A 26573-nucleotide genomic window follows, 5' to 3' on the forward strand; every position below is an offset into this window, starting at 1 on the left:
CTTCCATCACAAGTCAAGAAAGTAACACAATGCTTTATGTCTAGGAAACATTGGGAAGCCCGGGTCCTTAATAAGCCACCTGAACAGTATATAACCTATACGAACAAACGTAAAAAAAATTGTGCTTCGGTTATCTGAGACGCACATTAGTCCGGCATTTCATCGTGTTTGCTATTTTAACAATTAATGTGGAAGGCACGTGATGGCTTCCCGAGTGAGGAAAAATGAAAACAATCTTGGAAATGGCTTTTGTAGGGAAGCGTATTCAGGACATGCCTGAAGAAAAATTCTGGCCTGCTATTTCGCCCGGGCGAAATAGTAATCCGCCAGGAGGAAATAATAATCCGCCAGGGCAAAATAGTAATCCGTCCAGGCAAAGTGGTAATCCGCCCGGCATGTCCTAAATACACTCCCGTACTTGGGTGGGCGTGATTGTGCAAGTAACGTAGTCATATATGTGACAGCAGGTTATGAAACAGTCTTAAGGTACTATTGCAAAGGGCGATCACTCAAGGACCCTCAAAGCACATGCTATTACAATAATGCTATTACGATAAATGGAGCAAAGTGCAAGGGCCGAGACATGACACGAGGTGATTCAAAGAAGCTGCAGTCTCATGACCCACCATCACATGTATAGCATGACATCGCCGTATTAAATTCTATCAAGCAAGGCTACACATTATAAGATGGGGTAGAGGCCCTTGAAAATTGGGCAAAACTTTTAATAACGGGGCGAAATACAGACTCTTTAGTAAGTGCAAAACAACAGACAGAGGAGGATATGGTGAACTGATTTATGATAAACGGTATACGCATGTACCAGCAAAATTTTTGCGACCCTGGCAGTCTTAATCAATTTCGAACAGTTGTCATAAATGGAAAGCAAAATGTCAAGTTCTCCGAGGCCATATTTTCGACAATTTTAGCAATTAGATTTTACTGCCTTTAGATGTAACTTGCAATCAGCCATGTGTACGAGGTGACAATGCATTGTCATTTTATGTGTTAATAAATGACAGGGTCATCTTCAATTTCTACACAAAACAAACAGACAAACGAAGAGAGGCGGTCGCTGTTCGAAAGTCAATTCCATCCCTCCCATCAGTGCAATGTAATTAGTCTTGCAGCTTCCAGAAAAGTGTGTCACTACCCCTATTTTTAAGCGTGATGAAAATGCAATTGAATAACGCATGCGAGGCATCACGTATAAACTTGGCGACGGTCTAAATTCTATGGCGAAGAATCCAGCCAGCGGGAAGAATTATTCCAGCTGGCAAACATTGGGTTGGAGGGTGCGCACTGTAATAAGTCAGCTTGAGTTTCGGTTTAGTTTAGGTTGGGATTTATAAGTTGCTTGCTTGCATCCTTCCAGAGCTTGCTAGATTGCTTGCTATTGTATTCCTCGATAAAAGAAATCACCCTTTGAAAAACTATCTTCATTCGGTAGTCCACTTTGTTATCCAAACTTACTTTTTGATATTTGTTATGTACTAATAAGATATTACGAAAACTTGTGGTGCCGCCAAGTACATATTTTTGTTTTGAAGTTAGTGTTTATGAAGTTTTTTCAACTTGGTTTAAATTAGAAATTTTTCCAAATTCATTTGTACAAGATATATATTCTCCAGTTCATAATCATAAAATCTATTTTTAAAAACAATTTTAGAAACATTGTTTCTAGATTTGGAAACAAATCATTAACATTTTGATCAAGTTTATTTTCATGAGTTTTTTTTTTCAAATTAAAATTCAAGAGGAATATTCTTTCAAGTTTTATTTTGTATCTCATAAAAACAAACTTGTAAAGCATCTCATAAACACGAACTTTAGAAAATAGGCCTATCTCTCGAAAAAACTGTTATAAATGATTGAAACGTTTCTATAGGGACGCGGCTTTATGATCGTATCTGTGGCAAAATGAATAGGAACAGTCCAGGAAATCATTAGGAACATCTGTTGTATTTGTGGGGTAGTAAAACGGTATTACATGTAACACAGAGCAAGACAAGTAGTTTCATTATTTTAATACAGTACATGACTGGTTATTCAATCGCCATCCTTAAGTATATTTTAAGTGGATAAGCTAACAAAACAGCTTTTGTTTTTATAATGCATAACTGCAATACATATTCTTGATTTCATTTCACTCTACTTCTCTTCGCCAGAGTGGATCTCACCCAGCTACAGGGTGATTTTCACGTGCCACCTTCTGAGATCTCAGACTAATAAATTAAACTAAACTTCGAAAAAAAATAGGCCTACTTCAGTTTTGAAAATACAAAGGCCTGCTTGATTGCACTTCGGGTAAGGATTGACTGCGGCACTGTAAAATGGAAGCCCATTCAATTCAATCACTTGGCACATTGATTTTTTAAAGTGAAATTTGGCTTATTGGTTGAAATGATAAAAATGTTAGAAGTTAAAACACGTAATCAATTAAACATTAAAAGAAACAGTTAATTTAAAAGTCCAAAGAGAATTCCTCACCGACACAAACAAGCAAATATGTTTGGATATTCTTTATCTCAGGACTACGATCGGCTCTTTTTTCACAGAAGTGTTGATTCGTCAAAGTGATAAAAGAAAAACGTAAAATGAGGCTAACTGGATATAAGCCTAGTCAACAAATATTAAATTAAAACATCAGTTAATCAAACGGTATTTAAAACATGCAACCACAATATGAAATTAAATGAAAAGGACCAATCCGTCTTCAAATATTTTTGGTATTGCTTATTTAATTCATTAAATATACGAATTGCACTAAGTAAAGATGAAAATTTGTGTCAAGTAGTAGGCTTATGTGCGAATCTCCCTGACCTAGTGTAACTGATCTCAGAATTGAAAGGACGCGTCCTCTCTATACAAATCAGGTCAAATCGATTAGTTGTTTTACATTAATAACAACGATTCTGCTGGCCGCTCTGGTGATCCTAGGCCTCTTGAGTTTCTTCGGATTGTTACTGTTCAGAAATTAAATCATACACACTTGAAAATGTTGTGACTGATTGAATAACACTGTGTAAAAAGTTCATTCACCTACATGTGTTCACCTGCAAACGCGCATACCCTGTAAAAGCCACAGACATATAAAATACCAGTACCTGCAGACCAACAGCGCCTATGGAATGATACCATGCACGATGGGTACCCCCCCCGTCCAATCAATATACAGACTCTAGACTATTGTTACACACACACACACCCAGAAGTCTGTAAAGAATTCCCGAGATTCTGATCAAAAACGACCAACACAAAGGCAAGGGGGTCTCTCCGCCCCACATCTTGCGTCATAATGTATGGAATTCAATGTCTGGATACCAGACGGAATAAAGTGGACAGTTGAAAAATACATGCGTCTAAAACAGCAAAAAACTGAAATTAACCCAGAGAGCACAGATGAAAAATGCTCTTGAAACACAGAGATAATCTAAAACTTGTAACGTAAAATAAGAGAGGGACTATTAGCAACTTAAAATCGGGTATTTAAAAATAACACTCCTGTGAAACCTACAGTCTATGTGCAAAGGCATACTGCGCTGAAAGCCACAAAAGGAAGGTCGACCGAAATACCAACTGTGCATGCGCTCAGGGGATTAATGCAAGCACATTCCTGTGGCATTCATTAAAACATAGGCAGATTACCTGTCTTTATAAACAACTTTTTTTCTGAGAAAAAAAAGAACCAGGGACTAAGGCATTTTCTATGCTGCCTAAAACCGAAAAAGGTTTGTCACAAAACCTAAAACAATTTGAACATCGCCCAGAATGTAAAAAAAAAGAGAAACCACAACTCTGTCGTTAAAAGTGTTCACGAAACCTAAACACAGGCACTCAAGCAATTAAAACCTGGACAAATGTACGTTACAAAACTTATAACAACGGGTCAAAGATACAAAATTTCAAAAGCCTCAAAGAAAACGAAACCATCAAATCCTTCCACATGTATTCAAAACCTACCAGCCATCAAATGCTCAGTTTAAACCACTAAACTGAGTCTAAAAAAGGATCGGATCGAACTATAATCTAAGGAAAAAATATTAGCTACAAGCCCAAAAAAAGACTGAATCTGGATAAAAGATTATCAAATAGGTATTGAAACATATTTTTGCATTATTTTACATACAAGAAAAAGTGATGGAAAATCATACCCTTATCAAAAGAAGTGCATCAATTGAACAAAACAGAGAGGCTAACCCAAAATCTGTAAGTTTCTGCTCCTTGAAAAATCCGCTGGCCGAGTACTTTCATTCACGAACATGCACTCTCACCTGAAGTTAGTTTAGATCTTTCCTCATCGAACGCGGGTCACTGATGTACATAGCTGAATGGGGGTATCGGGCATAATAACGCACGTGTATTCAAAAGAGCTTTCAGGACTTGTCCGCGCTGGTTCATTGAATCTTTAGGCCAGAAAAACTTTTCAAGGCGCAGCACCCAAGTCCGTGGATGAAATCGTGACAACTTCCACAAAATATTGCAACTATTCTCGATTTTATAGATTTATTCTTCACGTAACAGGCCTGCTGATACAAAGCAGCGGGTTGCATCGTCGGAGAGCGTTATGTATCCAGTTTTACGTCGCCGGAGCACACAAACAAGATTTCACAAGAATTCAGGCGAGAATATGGATGTCGACGTGTCAAAACGAGTCCAACATTACGAAACATTCTTCTTGTCAAGCTTTAATCTATTGCTGATCTACCAATGTGTATAGCTTTGTCAGATGCCTGGAGCCAACGCAGTCCCCTTAGCGAAGTTACAATAATGTGAAAGACCCTTCAATTGCATTGTCCTTAAGCTATGTCGCACCCGAGGTTTGCGCCAGCATGTATAGATGTCTTGGCTACAATTAACGGTAAAACACTAAGTGAACCGAAAATAACTACGTTTCTGAATGGTAAGAGTATATAAATGTTTCATTTCATCAAAGACAGCCGCAAATTACCAATAAAAACCTATGCAAACTCATCGCCCCCAAAGGAAATGATATAGTCAGTGTTTGTAAAATGTCAACGACAGGAGGGTCCTAGAGGGGCTGTGAATGAGTGTAGTGTCCACATTAGCTGTGGAGAAGACTTTTGTTCCCTGACTGATGGCTTGCGGATAATCTGCCTAAATAAATTGGCTTTGTAAAAGAAAAGACCCATTCCAAGTTAAAGCAGACAAAATGGGGACAATGCGTCTATTACAAAAACAGGAGGAAATTAACCTTAATTTTCATTTAGGACACACTGTTTTTATTACACAATGATATTAAGTTAAAGTCGTATATGATTAAAAATGCTTTTGTGGCTTCAATGCACTGACTGGTGTGAGCCCTGTAGATCTGCCATTAAGTGCAGCAGGATGAAGTTATTCTCATGTACATGTATTTGTGTACCAAAATGTTCACGTAAAAAGATAAGGCCAAAAAAGTCTCGAGTTTCTGGTCAGCGTGCGCGTTGCCGTAGGCCTGCCTATCGGCAAAATATGTATTTTTGATTTGGTATAAAACGATGTTCAAAAGTTGCCAAACTCAACTGGAATCCTGCTACTTCGTAATTTTAACGCCCTTTTGATTGGTACGGTTGAGTAATTATGTACAATACAGGTGTCTCTGTAGTTCCCCGTACATGTAGCCGGGCACTCTTTTTCAGATAACGTAATATCTGTATTATACATTTACATCTAGGAACAAGACAAACGAGGTGTCCTATGTCCTGTTAACATGCACAAGCTGAAAGTGCTTTTAAACAGTAAAAGTGTGGGGGCCAGTCTATTTCAGTGTTGGTAGCGGGGGGGGTTACGTGCGCATGTAGTTGCGATGGACGTCGCACGTTTCTTACATCCTTTCCAGAAAAAAAGCAAAGGTAAAAAAAGCCGCGTCGCCGCAGCACTTTTGGAGCCAGTTCCTGACCAAAAACCGGAGACTTTTTTGGGGGGGCCTAAAGCTCTGTTCTCAAAAGCTGTACAGACATTGCACAAGATTACGGGAAACCACATTCCCCAGACTTATGTACATTTATCTTAATTGACACTTGCTACTTGTATTGGCACTTGGTTTAAATAAAAATATTCAATATCTGACAGAAAGTGCATATTTTTAAAAGACTCCATTGACGTAATGACGTATCATGCCAAAACATGATGTTTATCTTTAAGTTCAAAGACTGCATATGTTTATAAAAGTACACTTTGACACATTCAAATCAGAACAAAAAAATCGAGAAGGCAAACGCTCGCTGACGAGCAATTTGTCTTAAATTTGAACCACTTACAACACTTCTTTTATATTTTTATATAATATTTCAACAAAAATAGTTTAAAGTTAGTGTTAATATGTTCCCAAAAGTCCCCCAAACCACAAGTACTGAAGGGATGGCAGTTATGTAACAAAATACTATGCTGCCGGAAAATTCCGAAATTGTTCCAAGTTTTCAAAATATATCTCTTTGATACTAGTCGCTGTCTTTAGCACTCGTAAATGGCTTAGGCGTTTAAATTAACTCCCCAGTTATCTTCCTGCAATTTTTGTTGATGGGTTTGAATACTTGTGCCACTTAAACACAACATTTGATAAAACTGCCTTCAAGACCTAATGGACGCGCACGTTCAGCATCTTTAAAAGGGCATATTGGCATCCCGACATTATGTCATTTTTTACTGCGTGACGACTGCTCAAAGTAACACAGAATAGAGCCTGAAAGTAAAAGGTCACGCAGCAAGCTTCCGGAACCCTCGCACAGTCTGCCCATGGGATTTTACATTTGGCCGTCTTATCACATTCGATAATTTTTGGAAAAATAGTTCCTTACTGAAAGCACCCCATGAAATACTCGTGTCGGAATTTTACCTTTGTCTTCCTCAAGTAATATTTTGGAAAAGTCACCTGAAGATGGGTCGGGTTGGCGTAGTGGTTCTTTCCTCGCCTTCCACCTCTGCGGCCCGGGTTCGAATCCAGGCCCGGTCAACATGTGGATTGGGTTTTCAGTCCCTACCTGATTCCGTGGGATTTACCCAGAATATTCCTCTGGGGTTTTCCTCTCACCTCTAAAACTGCTTCTCATTGTCTCCTCTCAACAGGTTTCTTCAGGCCTGCGAGCTACAGTGCCAAGGGCGCTTTTGAGGAATCCTTGGTGTCATTACCAGAAATAAATAATAATAATATTAAAAATGAACTTCATCAACGACCTTTCACGTCCAGCGATATCGTACCTAGGTCTCTTTGTACATGCACGTTTGTTTCACTCGCCGTGCTTTCTTGAAAACGAGATTGTACAACCTTGCAAGGATTTACCTACTTGCAGTCGATGGGTTTCAGATTCCGTTGAGTTGACATCACACAGTTGTTGTCAGCAAAGGTTAGATAAAATATCAAAATCTTTCGTAAAAGTAGAATACTGCTTTATGTTTATTACCTTATAAATTATGAAAACGTGTAAAATATTTCGATCTGTTTTATTGCGACTTTTACCCACCGACTACCATAAAATTTCAAACCGTAAATGTTCATCTGCGTACGAGACTGCATGCCGCATTGAATTATTCTTCATGTATTTTAGATTTTCGGAAGTGATGGGTCAATTTTTGGCAGGATATTTCTCTTTTAGATCAGGTATTTTTTTCAGTTTCTATGAATTGATATACTAGCAAATATTTTTCAAAGCCCTTTTTCCAAGTCGGATTTTTATAAGAAGAAACTGAGCGAAAAAATATTACAAATTCTAAAATCTTTACACGTTATTTTTCCTATCCAAGGGTTCCGGAAGCTCGCCATCAGGGGTCAACTTTCATTTTCTATCCTTATCAGGTCGGGGCCCAAGGCTGAATCTAGCGACGCCGCTGTCCCCTGCGAGCGGAACAAAGAGGGCGTTTTTGTTTTGTGGTTGTTTTTTTTTTTTTTACTCCCTGAATAGGCGCGCCATGAGACGCGCAAGTATATGTGTTTAACGCGAAGCACGCCGAGTACGTGTAACTAATTTATTCCGGCATGAATCCGGTTCGTATATAAAGTGTCACGTCACGTCAGTTTAACCACGCACACTGCACATACACTGCACAGAGTTATATGGATTTGATCGCCGTTTACATGGAACCATGGAACCGGAAGTTATCGCGTAACTTCAGCGAAAGAAACTGAAAACTTTAATCTGACCTGAAAGAGAAATATCCTGCCAAATACTGACCTGTCACTCCGGATATTTTCTAAAATATATGAAAACCATTGCCATTACGTGTTCTCGTAAACGCAGATGAAATGTTATGAAATTATAGTTTATGGTAGTCTTTCGTTGAAAACTAAAATAAAACAGATCAAAACATTCAGAGGATTTTACAATTTATAAGGAGGTAAACTTTAAGGAATAATCTGCATTTACGAAAGAATCTAACGGTTTAATCGAACCTTTGCTGATAAGAACCCAGTCAGCTCAACTCCACTCCATCTAGAACCAGGTAGAGGAATCTTTGCAACGTTGTCCCATCTCGTTTTCATATATAAACACATGACGAAGTGAAAACAAACGTGGATAAACAAGAAGACCTAGGAACGATATTGCCAGAAGTTAAAGGTCGTTAATGAAATTCGTTTTTTACCCATCTCCAGGTGACTTTTCATAATATTACTTGAGGAACACAAAGGTAACATTCCTACATGAGTGTTACTTGGAATGGTTTCAGTTAGGAATTTCCGAACGTGGTTGGACGGGCCCATGTATGTAAAATCCCCATTGGCGGACTTGCAAGAGGGTTCTGGAAGCTCGCTGTGTGAACTTTTTTACTTTCAAGCTCTATCATTGTCCCTCTAAAGTGCATCGTCAAGATTTCTTGACCGAAATTTTCCTGGCAGTGTTGGATTTTGTACTACTAGGTACACCACTACAGCGGACAGAAACGTACTTGAAAAGATCAGAGTTTAGACTATAGTTCCTCGTCCCCCTTTCATGGCAGACTGCCAAAGTAAAACGACGTGTTAAAGGAAATAATTTTTTGCTAAGCTTTTAGGTGTAGAAATGTTTCTGAGAAGTTTCATCAGTCTCCTCGTGCAACCTACATGATTTTGTGTGGTTTTTCAAGAATAGCTGTCAAGAATGAAATCTCAGAAAGGTTTTAAAATCTCGCAAGAATGGAATGAAGTTATGGTCGCATCCGTAAAATAAGTGATGTAAGCACAATCTAGCGACGTCGCGACCTGGTTATGACAAGGAACAAAATGAGTGTAGCAGGTCACAAGTTGCATTGTCGATATAGGAATTGCATATATCATGAAGAAACGAACAGTTATTATAGACCTAGTTTAGTGACACTGCTGCAGAGATGTTCGTGTGGAGGTATGTATTGGTAGACCCTGCACTTACCGAAGAATAAAACCAAGGTCGATTAATATATTCTAAGAATCCCTCGTTCCTACATATTGTTCGACACTTGTGTCCATTCACCAGTCACCACTTTTGGGATACTCACGCTTGGCCGGCTATTTCCTCAATAGTACTGTTCACCAACCACATATTGGAACTTTTGAACTTGGCAATCTTGGCGGCACGCCCACGGATGCTGGCAGCATGCATTACAACTGTGGAATAATTTGCCTTTTTCTCTAACAGAGAATAAAACTTGGGTCCCCATGGGAAAATGTTGGTGTCTAGGGGTTTGATCTTCACATACACAGGTTTGTCAGCATGTACGAGTCCATTCAGAACGCTTTGGTCAGCGAGAAGCTTCCCCTTTTTGTCGTTTTCCTGCATAGTTTGAATCCATGTATTTACGAGCTGCAGTGTGGCATTCGTTGGCTTGTAATATACGAACCCGGCACAGTAATCTCCACGATTCGTCCGGACCGGATAAGGTGAAATTGAGTCAATTAAAGAAATGTCGAAATCTCCCTTGAAGAATGGAAAGGGATCCCGGAACCAAAATGTGTCAGCGTCTGAAAAGAGAACGTCCAGGCCTTGTTGGAGCATAGTCAGGAGGTAAGATTGGCGCTTGTTAAAAAGCGCGTAGTACTGACGGCGTTGAGTGCGTAGTATCTCTTTACTCGTGGATTCTCCGGAGTTGGTCAACACCACATGTACAGCTGGGTCAGCCTCTGCTCTCTTACTTAAATATCGGTAACATTTCTGGTCCTCTGCAATGATGGTCGTGTTCACACAGACTCCTATTCGTTTGATGCTTTCCAGCATGTTTAATGTGATATCTAGAAAGCCTAGGTTTGTTGTACTCAGCAACATAACCTTTGACCTCTTCATGACGTCCCCTAGAGTGCAGTTTGAAAGTGGCCCGCGGATATCATTTTGGACAGGCATGCACAAATGGACAGTTTCATTTTTCAGTGTTGTTTTATTCGAGCTACAGTTGCAAGCATTTGTAACTCTGGCTTTTGGTGAAGGCTGCAATCTTGATCCGTACAAAACACCTGGATTTTGCGAATAACCTGCGGATTGGAACAAATACATTATAATTTCCAACTAAGGAGTTCAATATAAAAACTGAACCTCATGAGTGTTTAGCATTGTCAAAACACAAAGAAACTTCGGTTATGGGTGCCTCTAATAAGATTAGATCTTGTATCATCAAAAATGAATCCAAGAAGTATGCTTGTGGTCTTCGATATTAGCGCAGTTTAAACTGAAGACGCATAAAAGGATAAAACAGGGATAATAGCCTTACTTGGATTGTAGACAAAAACCACAATAATCAAGCAGTGGCATGCCTTCCCACAGCGGGTTAGGGTTATCTTCTCTCCTTTCCCCCAAGCTCCAAATTTCTTAATGCTTGACCCCTTTTCCCACGAAATGCTTATTCCCGAGCACCCCTTTACGAGTGCTTTTAATAAATTGAGCCAGTATGACAAGGGCCGCTGGATTTCCGATTCCGTCCCCTTTAAACAACGCACACAGAAAACTGGTGTCAGACCACCTCCCCCTCCCCAACACACAGCTTTTCATTTTCACGAGTGCTTGAATGACCGATGGAATAAATGTAGTGTAGCTGAGTCGTTTGATTTGGTGGGGTGATGTGTTTAGCATTTTGTACTGATAGAAACAAAACCTGTTTTTCATCAGTCACTCCACCTCCTTTGAAAAAAGGTATAGGAGGAGTCTACACGATCGTTGTATGTTGTCAGTAAAATTGAAATGTAGACAATTTCCGACAACAGGGTGCGCTCTACAGGCAGCATAGCCGCATTCGCGCAACATTAAAGAGCAACTCAAAGGAAAATATGTTTTTCTCTAATTTTATCTGTTCTAATAAATATGGAACATGCACATCGAATGCAGTGTCATTTATCTTCTGAGCTCAACTGTAACAAGCTAAAATGGCCTTTTTCTGTTCACGCCAAGATGCGAATTCTGAACATGCTGAATGTAGATTGCGTCATTCTGAGAAAACAGAGAAACTGAGGGGAACCCTCGCCCTGTGTTCGTAGTGGATAAGCCTTCTGCATGTCAAATAGTGCATGTAGCCATTGTTTGTAGCCATTGTTTGACATGCACAAGGGTTTATCCACTAAGAACACAGGGTGTGGGTTCCCCTCGTTTTCCATGTTTTCTCAGAATGACACAATCTACATTCAGAATTCGCATCTCGGCATGAACAGAAAAACCCTTTTTAGCTCGTTATAGTTGAGCTCTGAAGACAAATGACACTGCGTTCGATTTGGATGCTTCCATATTTATTTGAACAGATGAAATCAGAGAAAACATTTTTTCCTAAGAGGTGATCTTTAAATGCTCTCGTGGGAAAAGGGCGCTATAAAAAATAAGGCATAAGGAATAAGGTAGGCCTACTTGTAGGGGAAAGGCCACGTTACAAAAAATACGCGGTAAATACCCACATCCCCAGTCAGTACGCCATCTTCAAGTACGGATGCATCTGTCCTTTTCAAAAAAAAACCGATTGACTCTTACCAATAAAAACGAACATGCCATATCAATGAACAGTATTATTCAAAGTGAATTATCCCACTAGCCTGTTCGAGGTACAGTGGACACAATAGGAGGGCGCTATTTGGCTTGTTAATATGCTCCAAATTTAAAAATTAATTCATTAATTTTCAAAAAACACTCTCTTCAAGCTTCAAAAAGACAAGCACGCCTTTTGTGAGTTAAATTGCAATAAAATCTGGTACACTGAATTCATTCACTTCACGTGAACATAGCAATTTGAATTCTCCATACTAAAAACAGTTGCTTTTCCTCGCGTTTCGGGGCAAGCGTTTGCTTGATAGATGCCTTGCAACAACACTGTTCTCAATGGATAAGGACACAGAGGAACCAGTCCATTCCAGAGATGGTGGTCGTTATGCAAAAGCTAGCCTCAATCACAGGGTATAGCAACAGTGTCTCTAATTCAAATTGTTACGTTCTTGTGCAAACAGATAACTCAGTGTACCAGATTTTATTCAACTTTAGCTCGCAAAAGACGTATTGGAGGTGATGTCATGCCAAGGGAAAACGATGTATAACTGTAGGTCGTTAAGAAAAATCAACCAGTCACCCTCAAGAGATGGTAGCCTTTGAGCGCCGTAAATCAACCTATTTGCATCAAATAAGAAATTTAATATCCCTGACACTTTATCAGAAGCCATAAAGTGACTGCCAGATGTATATTTGAAGGATTTTATTTTTTTCTTTTTTCATTTATGTTTCTGTGTCTCTTGAAATACTTACTTATAATTAGCATGATGAAAGCTGCTGATTGAACAAAGAAGAGGACTTTATACACGTGCTCCTGGGCCATATTCACGGTGTACTGTTAAAAATACACGAAAAGTAAAAAACGCACTGTAATTATACTACATACGGAAAATTAATGGTAAATACAGAACAACATAGAACACATTTTACATAAAGAGGTGTACATGTAGTGGGAATTCGATTCATACAAGGATGCAGATTTTGTAGATGGTTCGAAATGATGACAGCAAATTTCCCAGATGACTGAAATTCGAGCAATTTGTTCCTCGATTAATAATTCAATTCAGCCAGATAAACAGGGCAGGAGACTTGCATTCAATTCAGTTTTGTTTACATGTGTGCAGTATAATTGTGCACGGAATCGATTGCACAAGAGGGTTATCGGAGAGGGAAAATGCAATACAAAAAAGTTGTAGAAGTGAATGTACATGTAGGAACGACTTGATTTAGAGAGTTTCACATGGCGGATAACTGAATTCGTGACAGAAAGATGCTCAATTCTCCCGTGAATGTGGCCGGACTTTTACGCTAATGGAGGCCAATCCCTCTTGTACTAGCAGCTGCAGGGCTGAATTACGAAGGTCAAGCCCAGACAGCTGCCAAATCATGCAATTTGCTGAATTTTACAACGAGCACAGCTACAGATCGATAGCACTCTCCTTATTAAAGAAAGCTGCGTGCTCATAATCAACAACTGTACGAGCATCACGTGGCCCATAAATGAACTCAGGTAAGAGGTGAGCACTTCACGCACAAAGCCACCCGTACGAGACAGAGTGCTGTTACTCTGGATCACCGCTGTTTCGGCACGGAAAAGCGGTTGTGCGCATATTCCCAAGATTTGCGCCATTTAAGTGCGCCCTCTTGTGGTAAAAAAGTACTATGAATATTAATGAGCCGAAAGGGTCATCTTAATTAAATCCTTTTTGAGAGGAACTGTGTTAATGGATATTTATAGAATAGGCATATTAAAAAATTAAAAATTGGCATTTAAATTGTCAGTACGTTCGGCCATTTTGGTTGCCGGATACGCGTGAGAAGAGTGTCTAAAAGTTAATGTCTGTTGGTGATTGATCGACGATTACGGGATTTTTGACCGTTGTCAAAGCTTCAAAAGCATCGCTCCTAGAGTTTTGCCAGTCTAGGCTTGACATCCAGCGTGAAGAATGGACCTATTACAATGTATTTGCGCTCTGTGAACTGTGCAAAGCTAGCGGTATGCATTTGCAAGGCATTACACGACACGCTGATTTTTGCATTGATACACTACATCTTGGAGGAATATCCACGAGAGCTCTACGTGCGTGATGGTTTCATGGGCGTCCTCACCGTGAAGGAGTTGCTTCAAAGTACATGCCGTCAGGTACGTATCTTCAAATAGCATTATTTTTAACAAGTTTGACAAAGACATACATATACACGACAAATAGGCCTGTGTGTTTACAACATTGCACAGTATATGTACGATCATTTACAAATATGTCGGTTTTTGGTTTATAGATTATGTTATTATTATTTGCAAACCGTGCTTACAACATAGCTAAGGCTATGCATGTCTCTATACATCAAAAGTTACTGCATGGTTCAGAATATCTCTGAATATCTTCTCATCAACAGGTGCTGAACTTTGTGGATTACTGCAGTCATGTCTTTCTGCATTTTTGAGCCAACTGCTTTGGTGGCAGTTCTTGCACTTGACCCTCCCATTCATGAGGACATTCACAAAGTAGTGCTTGGCAGGTTGGATATGCAGAAGGCTGATTTGCTCCTTACATACTGGGCAAAGAACTGTTCAAGGTGACGATTTGGAAAACAGCTCTTCTAGGCATTCCAATCAACCAATGTGCTCACACTGTGTTTCGGTAGATCTGTTGAAGATTTTGCAGTAGTACTTGCAAATGAAAGAACTATCATCTGACTGAAAATTCTGCCCCATTGCCGGAGTCGTTGTTTGCCTAAGCCACTCGAAGTTCCTCTGCACAGTTGCCTTGGCAACTGTGTCATAAGACGAGCATGTTTCCCTTTCGAAGGACGACCACCTCTTTTGGAAATGTTCACCTTGTCACAAATGAAGCAGGGGGTTGTTGGAGGGTTGGGGGCCAATCCTTTGGCACAGGGTGTTTCTTTGCAAAATAAAGATTTGAACTGCAAAGATGGCACATGAAGGGTGGGTGGCAATGTGGCCCATCGGTTTCTACATTGATTTTATACTTTGCTTGTATCTTCTCTTGATTTTCTGAGCAAGGCTTAGGTTGTCTGTTATGGATTTTCCATGGATGAACTCTGTCACCACATATTCTGTATAATTTGTGGAGATTGTCTATGTAATCAAAGAGCCACTTTCCAATAGTCTGTCAATTAAAAGTAATAAATTTACATGCCTGTATCCTTGAAACTTTTGTCAAGAGTAGCTTTGTTCTTTCCTTTTTGATTGGTATGTAGTTCCAGAACTATTTTTTTATTTAAGGTATTAAAAAGCGACAAATTAAAACAAACGGTTTCAGTGTAAGAAAACAATTTCAAATTTTCTTCCAAAGCCTTTCAAGTAAAAATGATCCACATAATATGTAGCTTTTGAAAGAGGACTATTTCATTTATCAACCTCTGAGGATGTTATTTAAAATACCAGTCATTTAAAGGTTTTGACAATACCCCATCCAACCTGTTTATATATCAGGAAGTGGAGGTTATCTTGCACTGCTGGGAGGTCATAATTTACCAAAGAATATCGAGTTAAAGTGCTAATCGCCCCGCATTTTTTTCTCGTCAGGCGGGTATGCAGTAGTCAGTCGGGCAGACCGGTACCGCGCTTACGCGGGCTACCGAAAATGGCGGTTCAGGCTGAAAATATCACCCATGTGAAGTCCACATTTCTCGAAAACCTTGGGGTTTGCACAGAAGAGAAAATACAGTTTGTAAGATGAAGAGTTGTTTTGTGATATTATGTGTTGTTTTAGGCTAGGAAAACTCTAGGTCATACAGAATTTTCATCTGTAAATCTTACCTCACCAGAAACACAAAATCAGAGCAGCTCAGTTTAAGTTCATAATGAGGACCGTGAGAATTCGTGCCAGGCAAGCAGGTGCTTAATTTCATGAAATTTACATCTTATTTTCAGTTTTTGGAAATAAAAAGTCCGGCCCAACATATTTTCAGGGTAAGATAGGCATTTTCCTAAAGCGTTTTGTGAAACTAAAATTGATAATAGAACCAGAATGGTCCAAACTAGTGATTTTTGTGAAAAGCTCTTCTCGTAAGCGGTAGTTTGTTTACGTTTCGATGCGATTTTTGAAGGCTCGAAACAAAGCATTCAAAGTTTTTTCCGAAGTTTTTAAAACTAGGATGTGGTGGTGAAAGGTATGAAGGCTTTAGATTTACTGACGGTTTTCAGCTAGATTTTTTTCTCTTCCCGACCGAACGGCGGACGCATTTGCATATCGACCTAACTCAGCCAAACATTACATGACATATACATTGTTTATAATGAAATTGATGCACTGGGGCGTGCTGTCTTGTGTTTAAATTTATTTTAGGTAGTTTTCATTATTTCCCTTTTTTCTTATTTTTGTCTCACAGTGGGGAGGGGATCGACCCCTCAGATCTGCACCTGCTCCATCTAAGCAAATGTGTTTCTTGCCGAATAAAATGCATGTACGAATAATTACATGAAGCATGTTTTAAATACCAAAATACACTCGGCTTTTTAGAATTCCGTGCTTCGGTGCAGTTTGAGGTCAGACCAACATCATAATCTGCAGTGTGTTGGTTTGAAATAATAGACCCGTAAACAGGGTCATTTGTCGATATCGTATACGGGTCTAGACTTACCTATAGACCTTTTTCACCTACGTGACTAAATGTAAACAACACCACCACGTGTGGACCGCCTTGGCCATGGTGATCGCATATATTCCTATGGACAGCTTCAGCCAGGTGCAAGCGCACGTGCGAACGCTGCATGCTTGACTAGTTTATCTTGAATAGGTAGATTACCATCACAACACTATGCGCTCATTACCATCACAACACATCATAGGTCTCCGTGTCTCTGCACACATGTACACAACTTACAGTTATTTCCCATCGAATAAATTCATGAAGACCAGTCTTCTCAACTCATTGCAATCAACTTAAGCGTGCTGAGCAAACTTGTCTTCCTGGCCGCTACACGAATGTACATGTACATTATGTATGTTTCCTGAATTTTATGGCAGACCTATTACATGTGCATGTACACACGTACATGTAAGTACATGAGCTGACATGCATGCAGGGCCGGAAGTGTAGCAGGCAAAACCCAGAAAAACGTCTGGTGTATGTAAATTACATGCAAAACTGTCACTTAAAGCACAAGAACTGTGTAAAAAAAAATAACATTTCGCATTGCTCTCATGCTCGTGGTCTCACAAGAAATTATTAAATTAATTCTTCGCTGGTACCATGAAATGACCTGTGCTAACTTTTGAAAAACTAGAGATTTGAGCACTTCGTAAATAATGAAATCGTGATCGCTACGAAAATGTCAAAAAGGTATTCCCAGCAAATTTTATTTTTAGAAATCGTTCAGTTTACACGAGGCCTATTCAAAACTGTTGACAAATAAACGCTATTTCGTACCCGCATTTAAAAGTGCCATTTAACGAAGTTCATCGACTAGCCATTTAAATGAATTGATTCAAATTTAAATTATGGTTTCGCTCATTTAAATTCGTCGAAATCGCCTTGGGAATCGGAAGAGATGGTCAAGAAATCAATTCAATCAGATGACAACCAATTTCATTATGCTTCCATTCAAATTCGTTTCTGTGGCATCATTTTTATGTTTCCCCATTCGCACGGTAATTAGGCCTATACCCATACAAGTGTGGGACTTTTCTGGAAAGTAAAACAGACAAAAGGTGAAGACTGCAGAGAAAACAAACCAAATTTGATCTCATTGTTAAACTATAATCCTGTGTTTATTTTTGCCTCTGTCAACTGTTCAATTTTTTTAATGTTGCTGACTGTTAAACACCAATGAATGTGTGGGAACTGTACCTAATACAATTGGGGGCGTCCTGAGCGTTACGTCTTCCACTTTCTTGACCGTCAAGGGTATACAGGTGGAGCTTAATAACCGGACATTCCGCGTAAACGTGTACGAAGACGGGTTTTGTGGGTATATACAGGCATGGCAAAAATACACGTAGTGTGAACCTCCACGAAGTTAAAAGGGTATGAAGACGTGAGGACTCCGCACACGTCCACTGTTTCCTTCTCCGAAAAACCACTTTAGAGGTATTTGGGGGTCAGGGTTATCTGTGGCATAAGAAGAGGAACAGTCCAGAAAATCATTAAAATTGGAGCTCGAAGCAGTTAGCAGAGTGGAAGAGAAATGAGTTGAGTTTTTGAATGTCTACACTGTGCATGTGAAACAAGTGTGTGAAATAACGTGTTTAAGAAAAATAAAGGTACCTTGTAGAAGTTGTAGGGTATACATACCAGAATAACGGGTGTTACCCCCATACAGGCCTTACGGGGTACTTAAGCGGTACCCTACAAGGATTTTACGAAAATCATACATGTATTAGGACGTTTCTCGAAAGGGAAATTTTCCAAAGTATTATCCATCACAAATTGCAGTATTTTATTTATAAGAACATTCAAGCCAGGGAAACTACGCTGGTTTAAATAAGAGCAATTCAAAACCGGCACTTTGCACAATAATATTTCATTGGCGTTTCAAAAACAATTCAGAACAGTTCTAAAAGCAAAATGTTGTTTACTTTCATAACTAATCCTAACCAGCATCTGACCAATAGACTTGTCTCTGTATTTCTCTGTTTTCACGAAATCAGACAAAAAGTCACCTCGTTATTTGGGCCAAAAAGAGACAATAATATACCTGTACGAATCAGGATGCGACTGTAGTGTAAACATGCACGCAAACGATATTGAACAAAGAGTGTTTAACTTTTAAGCTCTGAAATGTAACAAAATTCATTCATTTTTTTCACGGGCGTGTTTTCACGAATGACAAAAAGAGTGAAGGCTTTTAGGTTTTGCTGTTTTCACGAAGTGAAAAAAGGGTAATTAATGACTTGCTATTTAATTTTTAAAAAATTCTGCAACTGGGTGTGGATTAGCATTATAAAAATCTTGCGTATCATGACTTCGTACACCATTCCTAAATCTGTAACAACAAAATAGTCGAAGAAGTGCTATGGAATGGGGACTATTCAAACGCGTTTATCTTGGACTGTCTACTATTTGCATGCTATAAGGATTGCTGGAATGTGGAGTGTGCCATATCATCTTTACTTTAGCAGTACAAAGTTTACTTAACTTTGTACAAAATTGTAGATAATGATGCATTCAAGAAGTTCAATTACTAGTGGCGTGACGGGAGGTAGTATCACACAGACGTCACGAACGCACGAGTTTTTACAATACGACAGAAAATAAAAAATACACGGTCGGTTTCTTTTCTTGCAAATATAATTTACTATATTGTCTAGGCCAACGATGTCCCACTAACATTTTCAACAGTTTCGATTTGCCAGTTAACGGCGAAGATGAACTTGCTGGTTGTCGTTTTTAATTGGTAGCTGTGATATGGCAAGTTTATTCTTTGTTTCTTTGTTAATTTCTGTATAAAAATAACCGCTTTTCCGAAATAATTTCTTTTGAATGTTGAATATTTCTAGATTTGACGATTTTTCATTACCAAGTAATAATATATAATAGAAATGCCAGCATACGTGCTTCATGTACTGTCTTATCACAGAATAGGTGGATCCGGTCATTCATAAAGATCATGGTGTTCATCATTAACAAATGTAAACACATCGAACTCTAAAACTGCAAATTTAGCCATCATACACACGTTACTTTAGTCTTTACAAGCACGCCATCCGAGGGACAGGAGCTCAATCTTCCGGATCGTCAGCGTTAAACAGCCATACATGTATTCTCGTTTTGTAGCAGTGGATGATTATTATTATGATTATTGACGGTGGAGATACATGTAACATCGTTACAAACCTTATTAATTTACCCCCAGAATTGTGGGGTCCGCTCTGCTCCACGTGGGAGCAGAGCGGACGTCGGATCGGACCCCGCAGTTCCGGCTGTTGTTGAACTCCACATCGTGCTTGATCAATGCGCCATTGCGCACGTACCCAACCAACAAGCCACGTTATGCATGCCGAGGCAACAATAATAGGCATGGTTTTGTTCTGCAGCTTCCTTCATGGGGCTGTCTTGCTGAATGAAATCTGCAGGGACAAGAGAGTTTCTAAGCATTAAACAAGGCATAACATACCTTTCAGGTAAACCAGTGAACGGGAAGCTCCAATGGCACTTGTCGTAGCTGTTACCGTTGACCTGCTCCTACTACACAAGCTGTGTACTGTCATGGAGTCATCGTAGATTGGTCTGTGCATGCTTTGTGCATGTGGCACGGTGTGTACAATTGTACATACGTACATGTACAGTACATATACGTACGTACAGAGCGAGGTTGGCAGTCCAGGTTTGACCTTGGGAGGGCGTTCCGGTGGTTGCCAGATGCTGCCAGCATTTTAAGTACTAGTTGCCACCGTACCGTGAGCTAGCAGTTGCGAATGCTGTTTACCACCATGGAGGTAGGCTAACCTTTACCGTGGGCTCTGTAGCTTTTGCTTCCTTCGGGTTCGTGACAAGGGCTCTGATTGTTTTAATCCTCATACATTTACAAAACATAATAACGCGTTATTTATTTGTTGTTTCTTTCCATTTTGGGTGACAAACACATTTCCAATGTGTTTATGATGGTGGATTTATCCGTATACGTTATATTGTTACCATTATGATGGTGGATTTATCCGTATACGTTATATTGTTACCATTATCATTTAGAGAAGATGGTAGTGTTTCATGTGAATTGTGATTCCGACTTGTTCCGAATTTCACCGTGGAGGGCAATTTCTAAAAAGACTAAAACATTTTTGAAAATTGTTTTGACAATTTATTCGTATACCTTTTTTTGCCAAAAGTAGTGTACACGATTTGCACGTACTGCAACTTTGGGAGGTATGTATTCATTCCACGGACTTTGATATTATGAGTTCATTGCTTTGAGAAAAAAATCAAGAAAAATACTTGTCATTTTTAACGCTCAAAGTGCAGTTCCTGTAAATTTGTTTTGCAGAAATCCATGGGAACAGGACGTTCCCGATTGCTGGATAATCCAGTTGTGAGGCTGATCTTCAGTGCATTAAGTGCATTTTTCCACGGTTTCGGAAAATTTACCTTCAACAATGTCTCCGACGACAATGCTACGCAGAAAAAAAATCGAATAAACAACCCTTCATGCATTTGTGTAAGTGTGACCGCCCTCTATTGTGAGCAGGCTGGGAACACACTGCATGCACAACACGAACACAGTCTAGCTGCAGCAGATTTCACGAAACGTAGCGTAACTTTGAACAATACATGTATCAGCATTACAACACAAATTTTATGCCGTAGCTGCGCAGTATACTTATGTTCGATTTCACGAAAATTTACCTAGCTGCACCACATTTTGGAAATATTAAATGTCTTGGACGAGGACAAAAACGGCTTTTACGAGGCTGTTCCTTTCCAGAATAACAACAGTCAACAGTCGTTCAACAACCTTCGTCAGCCATTTATTTTGAAGTCTCGCAGTTCTCTCACTGAGCCAAACAACTCTTCATTACCTTCTTTAACAAAGTTGGACGTTTCTTGTATAAGCCTTTTTAAGTTCAGCAATGATTAGGCTCACCCGAATGCGATAATCTTTCCTTTTCACTTCGTTTGGCGTAACTTATATACGCCACGAAAAAAGACTGCGAGAGTTACGCCATAATTTGTTCATGGGGCTATAAAAAGGGCTCCATGATTTGTTGAAGAAGTCGCACAATTATGGCCGGTTCATACTTCAGGCGAATGCGAAAGTGAAGCAAGTTCGAAAGCACGAAATACTGCAGCAAAATTTCGCTCGAGTTGGAACTTTTATCAAATTCGTAACGCGAATATTTGATCTGACGTCACAAATTCGCATTTTGTTTCCGCGCAAAGTATGGACCGGCCTTTAGTGCGTAAGTTTCGTGAAATCTGTCTAAATTTGTCAGTGGAGTTACGTTAATGTGTAAAGTTTCGTAAAATCGGCTGCAGGAAGTGGACCCTTTACTGTTTTTATAACGGTGAAACTGTAATGGGATAAATACAGTTTTACCGTTTTTGTTTTAATAAAATTGACTACTGTACAACAACCAATGACTACCGCCTACTTTTCTCACCACAAAAAAAGTAGTGAGGATGATGCAATAGCCCATCCGCCACCCAGAAGTTGGGAATCTATATCCCATCCCCAAGATTTACGCCCATGCCGGATTAATAAGTGAAGGTCATGTAGGTCAAGTATTCCCATCTTGTTTGTTGGGACATTTATCACAAAGAGGCTATTTTTTTTCTTTAAAATCAATATCTATTCCTTCTATGTTTTATTCATGCATAAATAAAGTGCTTTCCAAAATGTTGAGGAATGTAGTGACTGAAAAACTTCATCAATAAAATAACAAAAAGTCTTAAGTTTAATTTTACACACTCACAGGAAATATTGCACTGAAAGTTATTAATCTATTGCATAAAATTAATAAAAACCGACATGTGGTATGAAGAAGTGTAACCGTGAGTATAAAATGCCGGAACGCAGCTAAGAACAGCCAAACTAAGATACTGCCGTTTTTACCACAGACACTTGTAGATTAGAATTTAAAAAACTTGAGTTCACAACCTGACCAAAGATTTACATTGAAAAACTACATTATACTTTCCGAAATGAAAAAAGTCAGTTTTAACAGAGAACGAATATGATTTTATGATTTAGACAAAGTTTCTTTCATTGCATTCTCTTTGAATTTCCTTATTTGTTCTTCATTCGACGGAAACGTCAGCTTTCTGCTTCTCACTTTGGTTTCATCTCTGCCCTGAAGAATCGTGTCGCTCATATCACATTGTCTGTTGCACGATTTGGGTTCACTGCGTCCGCAGATAAGGTATTAACACAAATCATGGACTTCTTGGATTTTTTTTCCAGTGAAATCTGGGGGAAATAAATGACAAATTGATAGTTCAGTTTTTGAAACCACTTTTGCCGATGCGTAATGTCTCAGACGGTCCCAACTTTGATGTAATGAAGTCTCATATACGAAGCCTGATAGGCTAGCTATACTATACTATAATACTGTCTTAAATTTCTTACTTAACAGGCCTGAAGTCAAGCATAATTCAAGTACAAGTCATGCAGAAACTTTCTGTAAGTGCGACTTACATGTCAAAAGCTGTTCCTTCTAAACTTGATTTACCATCTATCTCTAGCAATGCACTACTGCGCACACCTCAACTATTACTGCTTCCAAAATTATCCATTCTGGGAGCAGAATTCAGTTCTGTTGTCGAAACAAAACGTGTCCAAAAGTGTGTACACTGTTAGAAACTTTCTCCTTAAAAAAAACCAGAAAAGTGCCTGCAGCAGAGTCTCGAGAACTCCTGTAATTTTTCTGCATAGTTCTTCTCATAATTTACAGCTTATCTGTTTTTAACAGACAATCTGTATGTGATAAATGCGATTTCTCTTTAAAAACAGTAAAGTGTCTGAACCAGAATCTTGAGAACTCCTGTAGTTTTATTGCATAATTCTTGTTACAATTTACAGTTCATCTGGTTGTTTACAGAACATCTGCTTGTGATAAATAAAGTTTACATATAAAAACACAAACTCTACAGACTCTGTTGTAGGCACCTTATTTAAATTTACAGAAACACCAGTCAAGCAACTGCAATATTCTGTAATTTGAATGGTTTATTCCTCAATAATATGCAAAAATTTAATTACATGTACAGGTAATTACTGATCTTTCTTCATACCTAGTGGACCCAGATAAAAACATCCACACGGCATACCTGCAGGTAGTATTTACTTAAAGTTTGTCCCAACTGGCAGTTAATCTGGACTCATATCTTTCACATGTTATCTCTGAAACAGTTTCATCTTTGAAATTGTAAACACAACTAAAAAAAACCTTAAGTTAGAAGTTTGTGCCAACTTGCAGTTAATCTGACGCTGAGAAAAATGTAAAAATTATGGAAGGATACAGGGTCTAAATGTCCTGAGTTGCAACAAGTGTGATATTGATCAGTTTGCCAATCTGCCTCGAATTCCATGATTCCGCGAAGGAGGGCAATAATTTTGGGAGCGACAGTCCTTTTCTTCTTCTTCTTGCCTCCGGTCTTTGTGGTTACCACTGGGCCCTCTGGGTTGATGCCAATCAGTTCCCTAAAATACAAGAACAGAAGTTATCTGGCACATTTCTAAATATAACAGAGCTCAAAGGTCTTGCTGCTACAGAGGGTACAATACACCAATCTTCAAAATGGGACTGGGTTGAACAATGAGAATTCTGAGAGCAAGGCAAACCATGGGTGGTGGGAATGCCTTCCATGTAACCCGTTCACAGTGTATGCCCTGGTAAGCCCATAGGAACTTGTCTTTTTTCAGATACTGGCTCAAGATTAATTAACATGGCAAGAGGAATTTTGACAAATCATAATACGAGAGTGGTGCAAGAATTGTGATAGCGGACAACCGGTTCAAAAGCTATGCTTCAATACAAAGTTTCATTCACGAGAACACCTTGGCCTTGTTCAAAACATCAATTGAGACAATGTTGATTTTTAAAATTTAGAAGAAAATTGAGAAATACCAAAAAAGAACCCCGAACAAAGAATACTCCCCAATCATCAAAACTAATCTATTTAACATTGTCATTAAACTGCCGCAAAAACAAGTGAATGCAGACGTCACGGACAGGATGAATGCCTCAAACTGAAATTTTAGTCACTCCCGAACACCATTATGACCACAGTGAGCCCGTGTGAAGTTCCGCTGTAGGCTATTTTATTTCCATTTGGCAAATGGTCGCAATGTGTACGGGGGAAAAGACAGCTTTTGAAGGAAGATTTGACATCCTTCTTTCAATTAAGGACAGTTTCTTGCAGTTCCTAGCATTGATATCTTAACAAAAAATTAGACGTGATTGGCACACACACTTCAGACATGTACAGCACATGTAGGTCTGGTACAGCACATTCAGGATTTCGTAAGGGATTCACTTGACGGTAAAAATATCCATGCATCCAACAAAAATCTTCTACCCTGGTGATAACAGGACCTATGTGTTTTGAATCCCACATATATTTAATCACAGTTTGGTTTCGACGACCTGATTGAGAGAGATTTCAACATTTTGATCTAATACCCACCTGAAACACAGCGGCAAACGTCACAAGGTGTGCGTGAGGCGGGCGCTCGAGCCGGTTCCGGTGAAGAACTGGCATGGTTCCCGTCCATAGAGATAACATACTAATAAGGTTAATTAATACTTATATCCCTTCATTGCGTCTGTAGATGTCGTCGACCAGACATGGGAACTCGATTACCAGTCTTCGCTGGTCATGTGATGCGTGTTGCGCTTAAAGAATCGTAAAATTAATGTAAGAAATGAAAACATATCTTTCATTTATGTGATTCCTTTCATCCACGAAGCACTGTAGCAAACTACAGAAAATTATTATTTGGGGTATGACAGAAAAATAGATTCTTGGGGAAAAACAACCAAATTGTTCCAATGTTTTCATTTCCTCTCTTTTATTTAAGAATGTTTATAAAAAGGAAAGTCTGAAACTAACAAATTTCCCGTTAAATTACATAAAATACTACATTTCAATAAAATAAATGAAAAATTAGATTGAAACCAGTTGTTTCGTTGCTGTCAGGATTTTTGCTTTAAATAACAGCATTTCTAGTACAATAAATGAAAATTCTGTTGAAAGCCAGTTATTTCGTTTCTTTAAGAAGTTTCTCTGCAAAATTACAGGTTGTCTGCGACTAAAATGGTTCATAAAACAATGTCGTAAGAAAACAGATCTTTTATTAAAAACGAGGTTTTTAATAAAAGTTTAGTTTAAATTCACGATGTACACTGAAATTATAGAACATCAGTATATGAGGTCTGAAATTATACAAAATGTCTTGAAAACAACAACAAAATAATGTTTTTAGAAATCTGTTCTGTTAAATTGCAGAAAATTTCCAGTTACAACAATTTAAGGAGTGATTCTGTAATTTTTTTTTGTAAAATCTTCTGTTTTTTTAACAGTGTATAGCAAAAGTGTACAAACAACTGGCCATGTTTAGACGATGCAAGCAGTGTACTCTTTTTTTAACCCAACAATTTCTCACTGGGGGTGGTCCAGCCCTCTCCCATATCCAGATGTAATCATTTTATGCACGTACAGCCCTATACACAGCATCAGACTTTGGAGCAATCGTCAACCAGATAATACCACTTTTGATTACATTACAGATCACGTTTATAGTTTTGATTTAGCTTTACCAGGCTAGACTGTGACCATCCTGCAGTCGATGTGAATTGCGGCAAGAGCTGGTTGAATGCTGCAAAATATCGATTTCTCCATATTTAAAACCTTAAACACGCACACTGGATAAAACAGCGCTTCCATATTGTCCCAACAAATTGGAATTAAATTAAACTTTAGAATTAGATGTTGATTTTACAACAAACCGCAGCACTTCACTTGAGAGGTGACTTCACAATGACAACATTCATATTTGTTGTATTCTTGGAATTTTCGTCTCTTGTAGCTAACGGGATAGGCCTACCGTTGACACACAGACCTTGTATTTTTCATTCATTTTTGTGGTTTGGTCATTCATTTTTTTTTAATGTAAAGCCATCAGATTTGTATTAGCAGAGGTTTTTCGTCTACACCGTATTGATAAACGTTTAAAAAGTATTTTCTACCCTTCTTCAGTAGGGGAATAGT

At 38.9% G+C, this 26573-nt stretch overlaps 1 protein-coding gene and 2 long non-coding RNA genes across 3 annotated transcripts; 2 read left to right on the forward strand and 1 right to left on the reverse strand.

Moving 5' to 3' along the window:
- Window positions 1-1943: 1943 nt before the first annotated feature.
- LOC110989324 (uncharacterized) lies at window positions 1944-20122 on the reverse strand. Its single transcript, XM_022253627.2, has 3 exons — window positions 19984-20122; window positions 12654-12735; window positions 1944-10414 (listed from the first exon to the last, which is right to left on the reverse strand). Exons 2-3 carry the CDS (start codon window positions 12721-12723, stop codon window positions 9444-9446), a joined length of 1041 nt encoding a protein of 346 aa, XP_022109319.2. The 5' UTR covers window positions 12724-12735; window positions 19984-20122; the 3' UTR covers window positions 1944-9443.
- LOC110989325 (uncharacterized) lies at window positions 13842-15075 on the forward strand. The gene is made up of 2 exons (XR_002599591.2): window positions 13842-14043; window positions 14298-15075. It is a non-coding gene; the product is annotated as an uncharacterized LOC110989325 (long non-coding RNA).
- Window positions 20123-20184: 62 nt separating the features above from the next.
- LOC147796307 (uncharacterized) lies at window positions 20185-23876 on the forward strand. The gene is made up of 3 exons (XR_015428152.1): window positions 20185-20305; window positions 20851-21021; window positions 22937-23876. It is a non-coding gene; the product is annotated as an uncharacterized LOC147796307 (long non-coding RNA).
- Window positions 23877-26573: the final 2697 nt, after the last annotated feature.

The sequence above is a fragment of the Acanthaster planci genome, linkage group LG17, assembly GCF_054643075.1.
Source record: "Acanthaster planci isolate LZ-2023a linkage group LG17, COTS_SCS, whole genome shotgun sequence".
In the NCBI taxonomy this organism is placed as follows: domain Eukaryota; kingdom Metazoa; phylum Echinodermata; class Asteroidea; order Valvatida; family Acanthasteridae; genus Acanthaster; species Acanthaster planci.

Coding starts and splice junctions, on each gene's coding strand:
- LOC110989324 (XM_022253627.2), bottom strand. CDS start 12,723: ATGGCCCAGGAGCACGTGTATAAAGTCCTCTTCTTTGTTCAATCAGCA. Junction 10,415..12,653: donor TTTCATCATGCTAATTATAA/GTAAGTATTTCA, acceptor TCCAATCCGCAG/GTTATTCGCAAAATCCAGGT.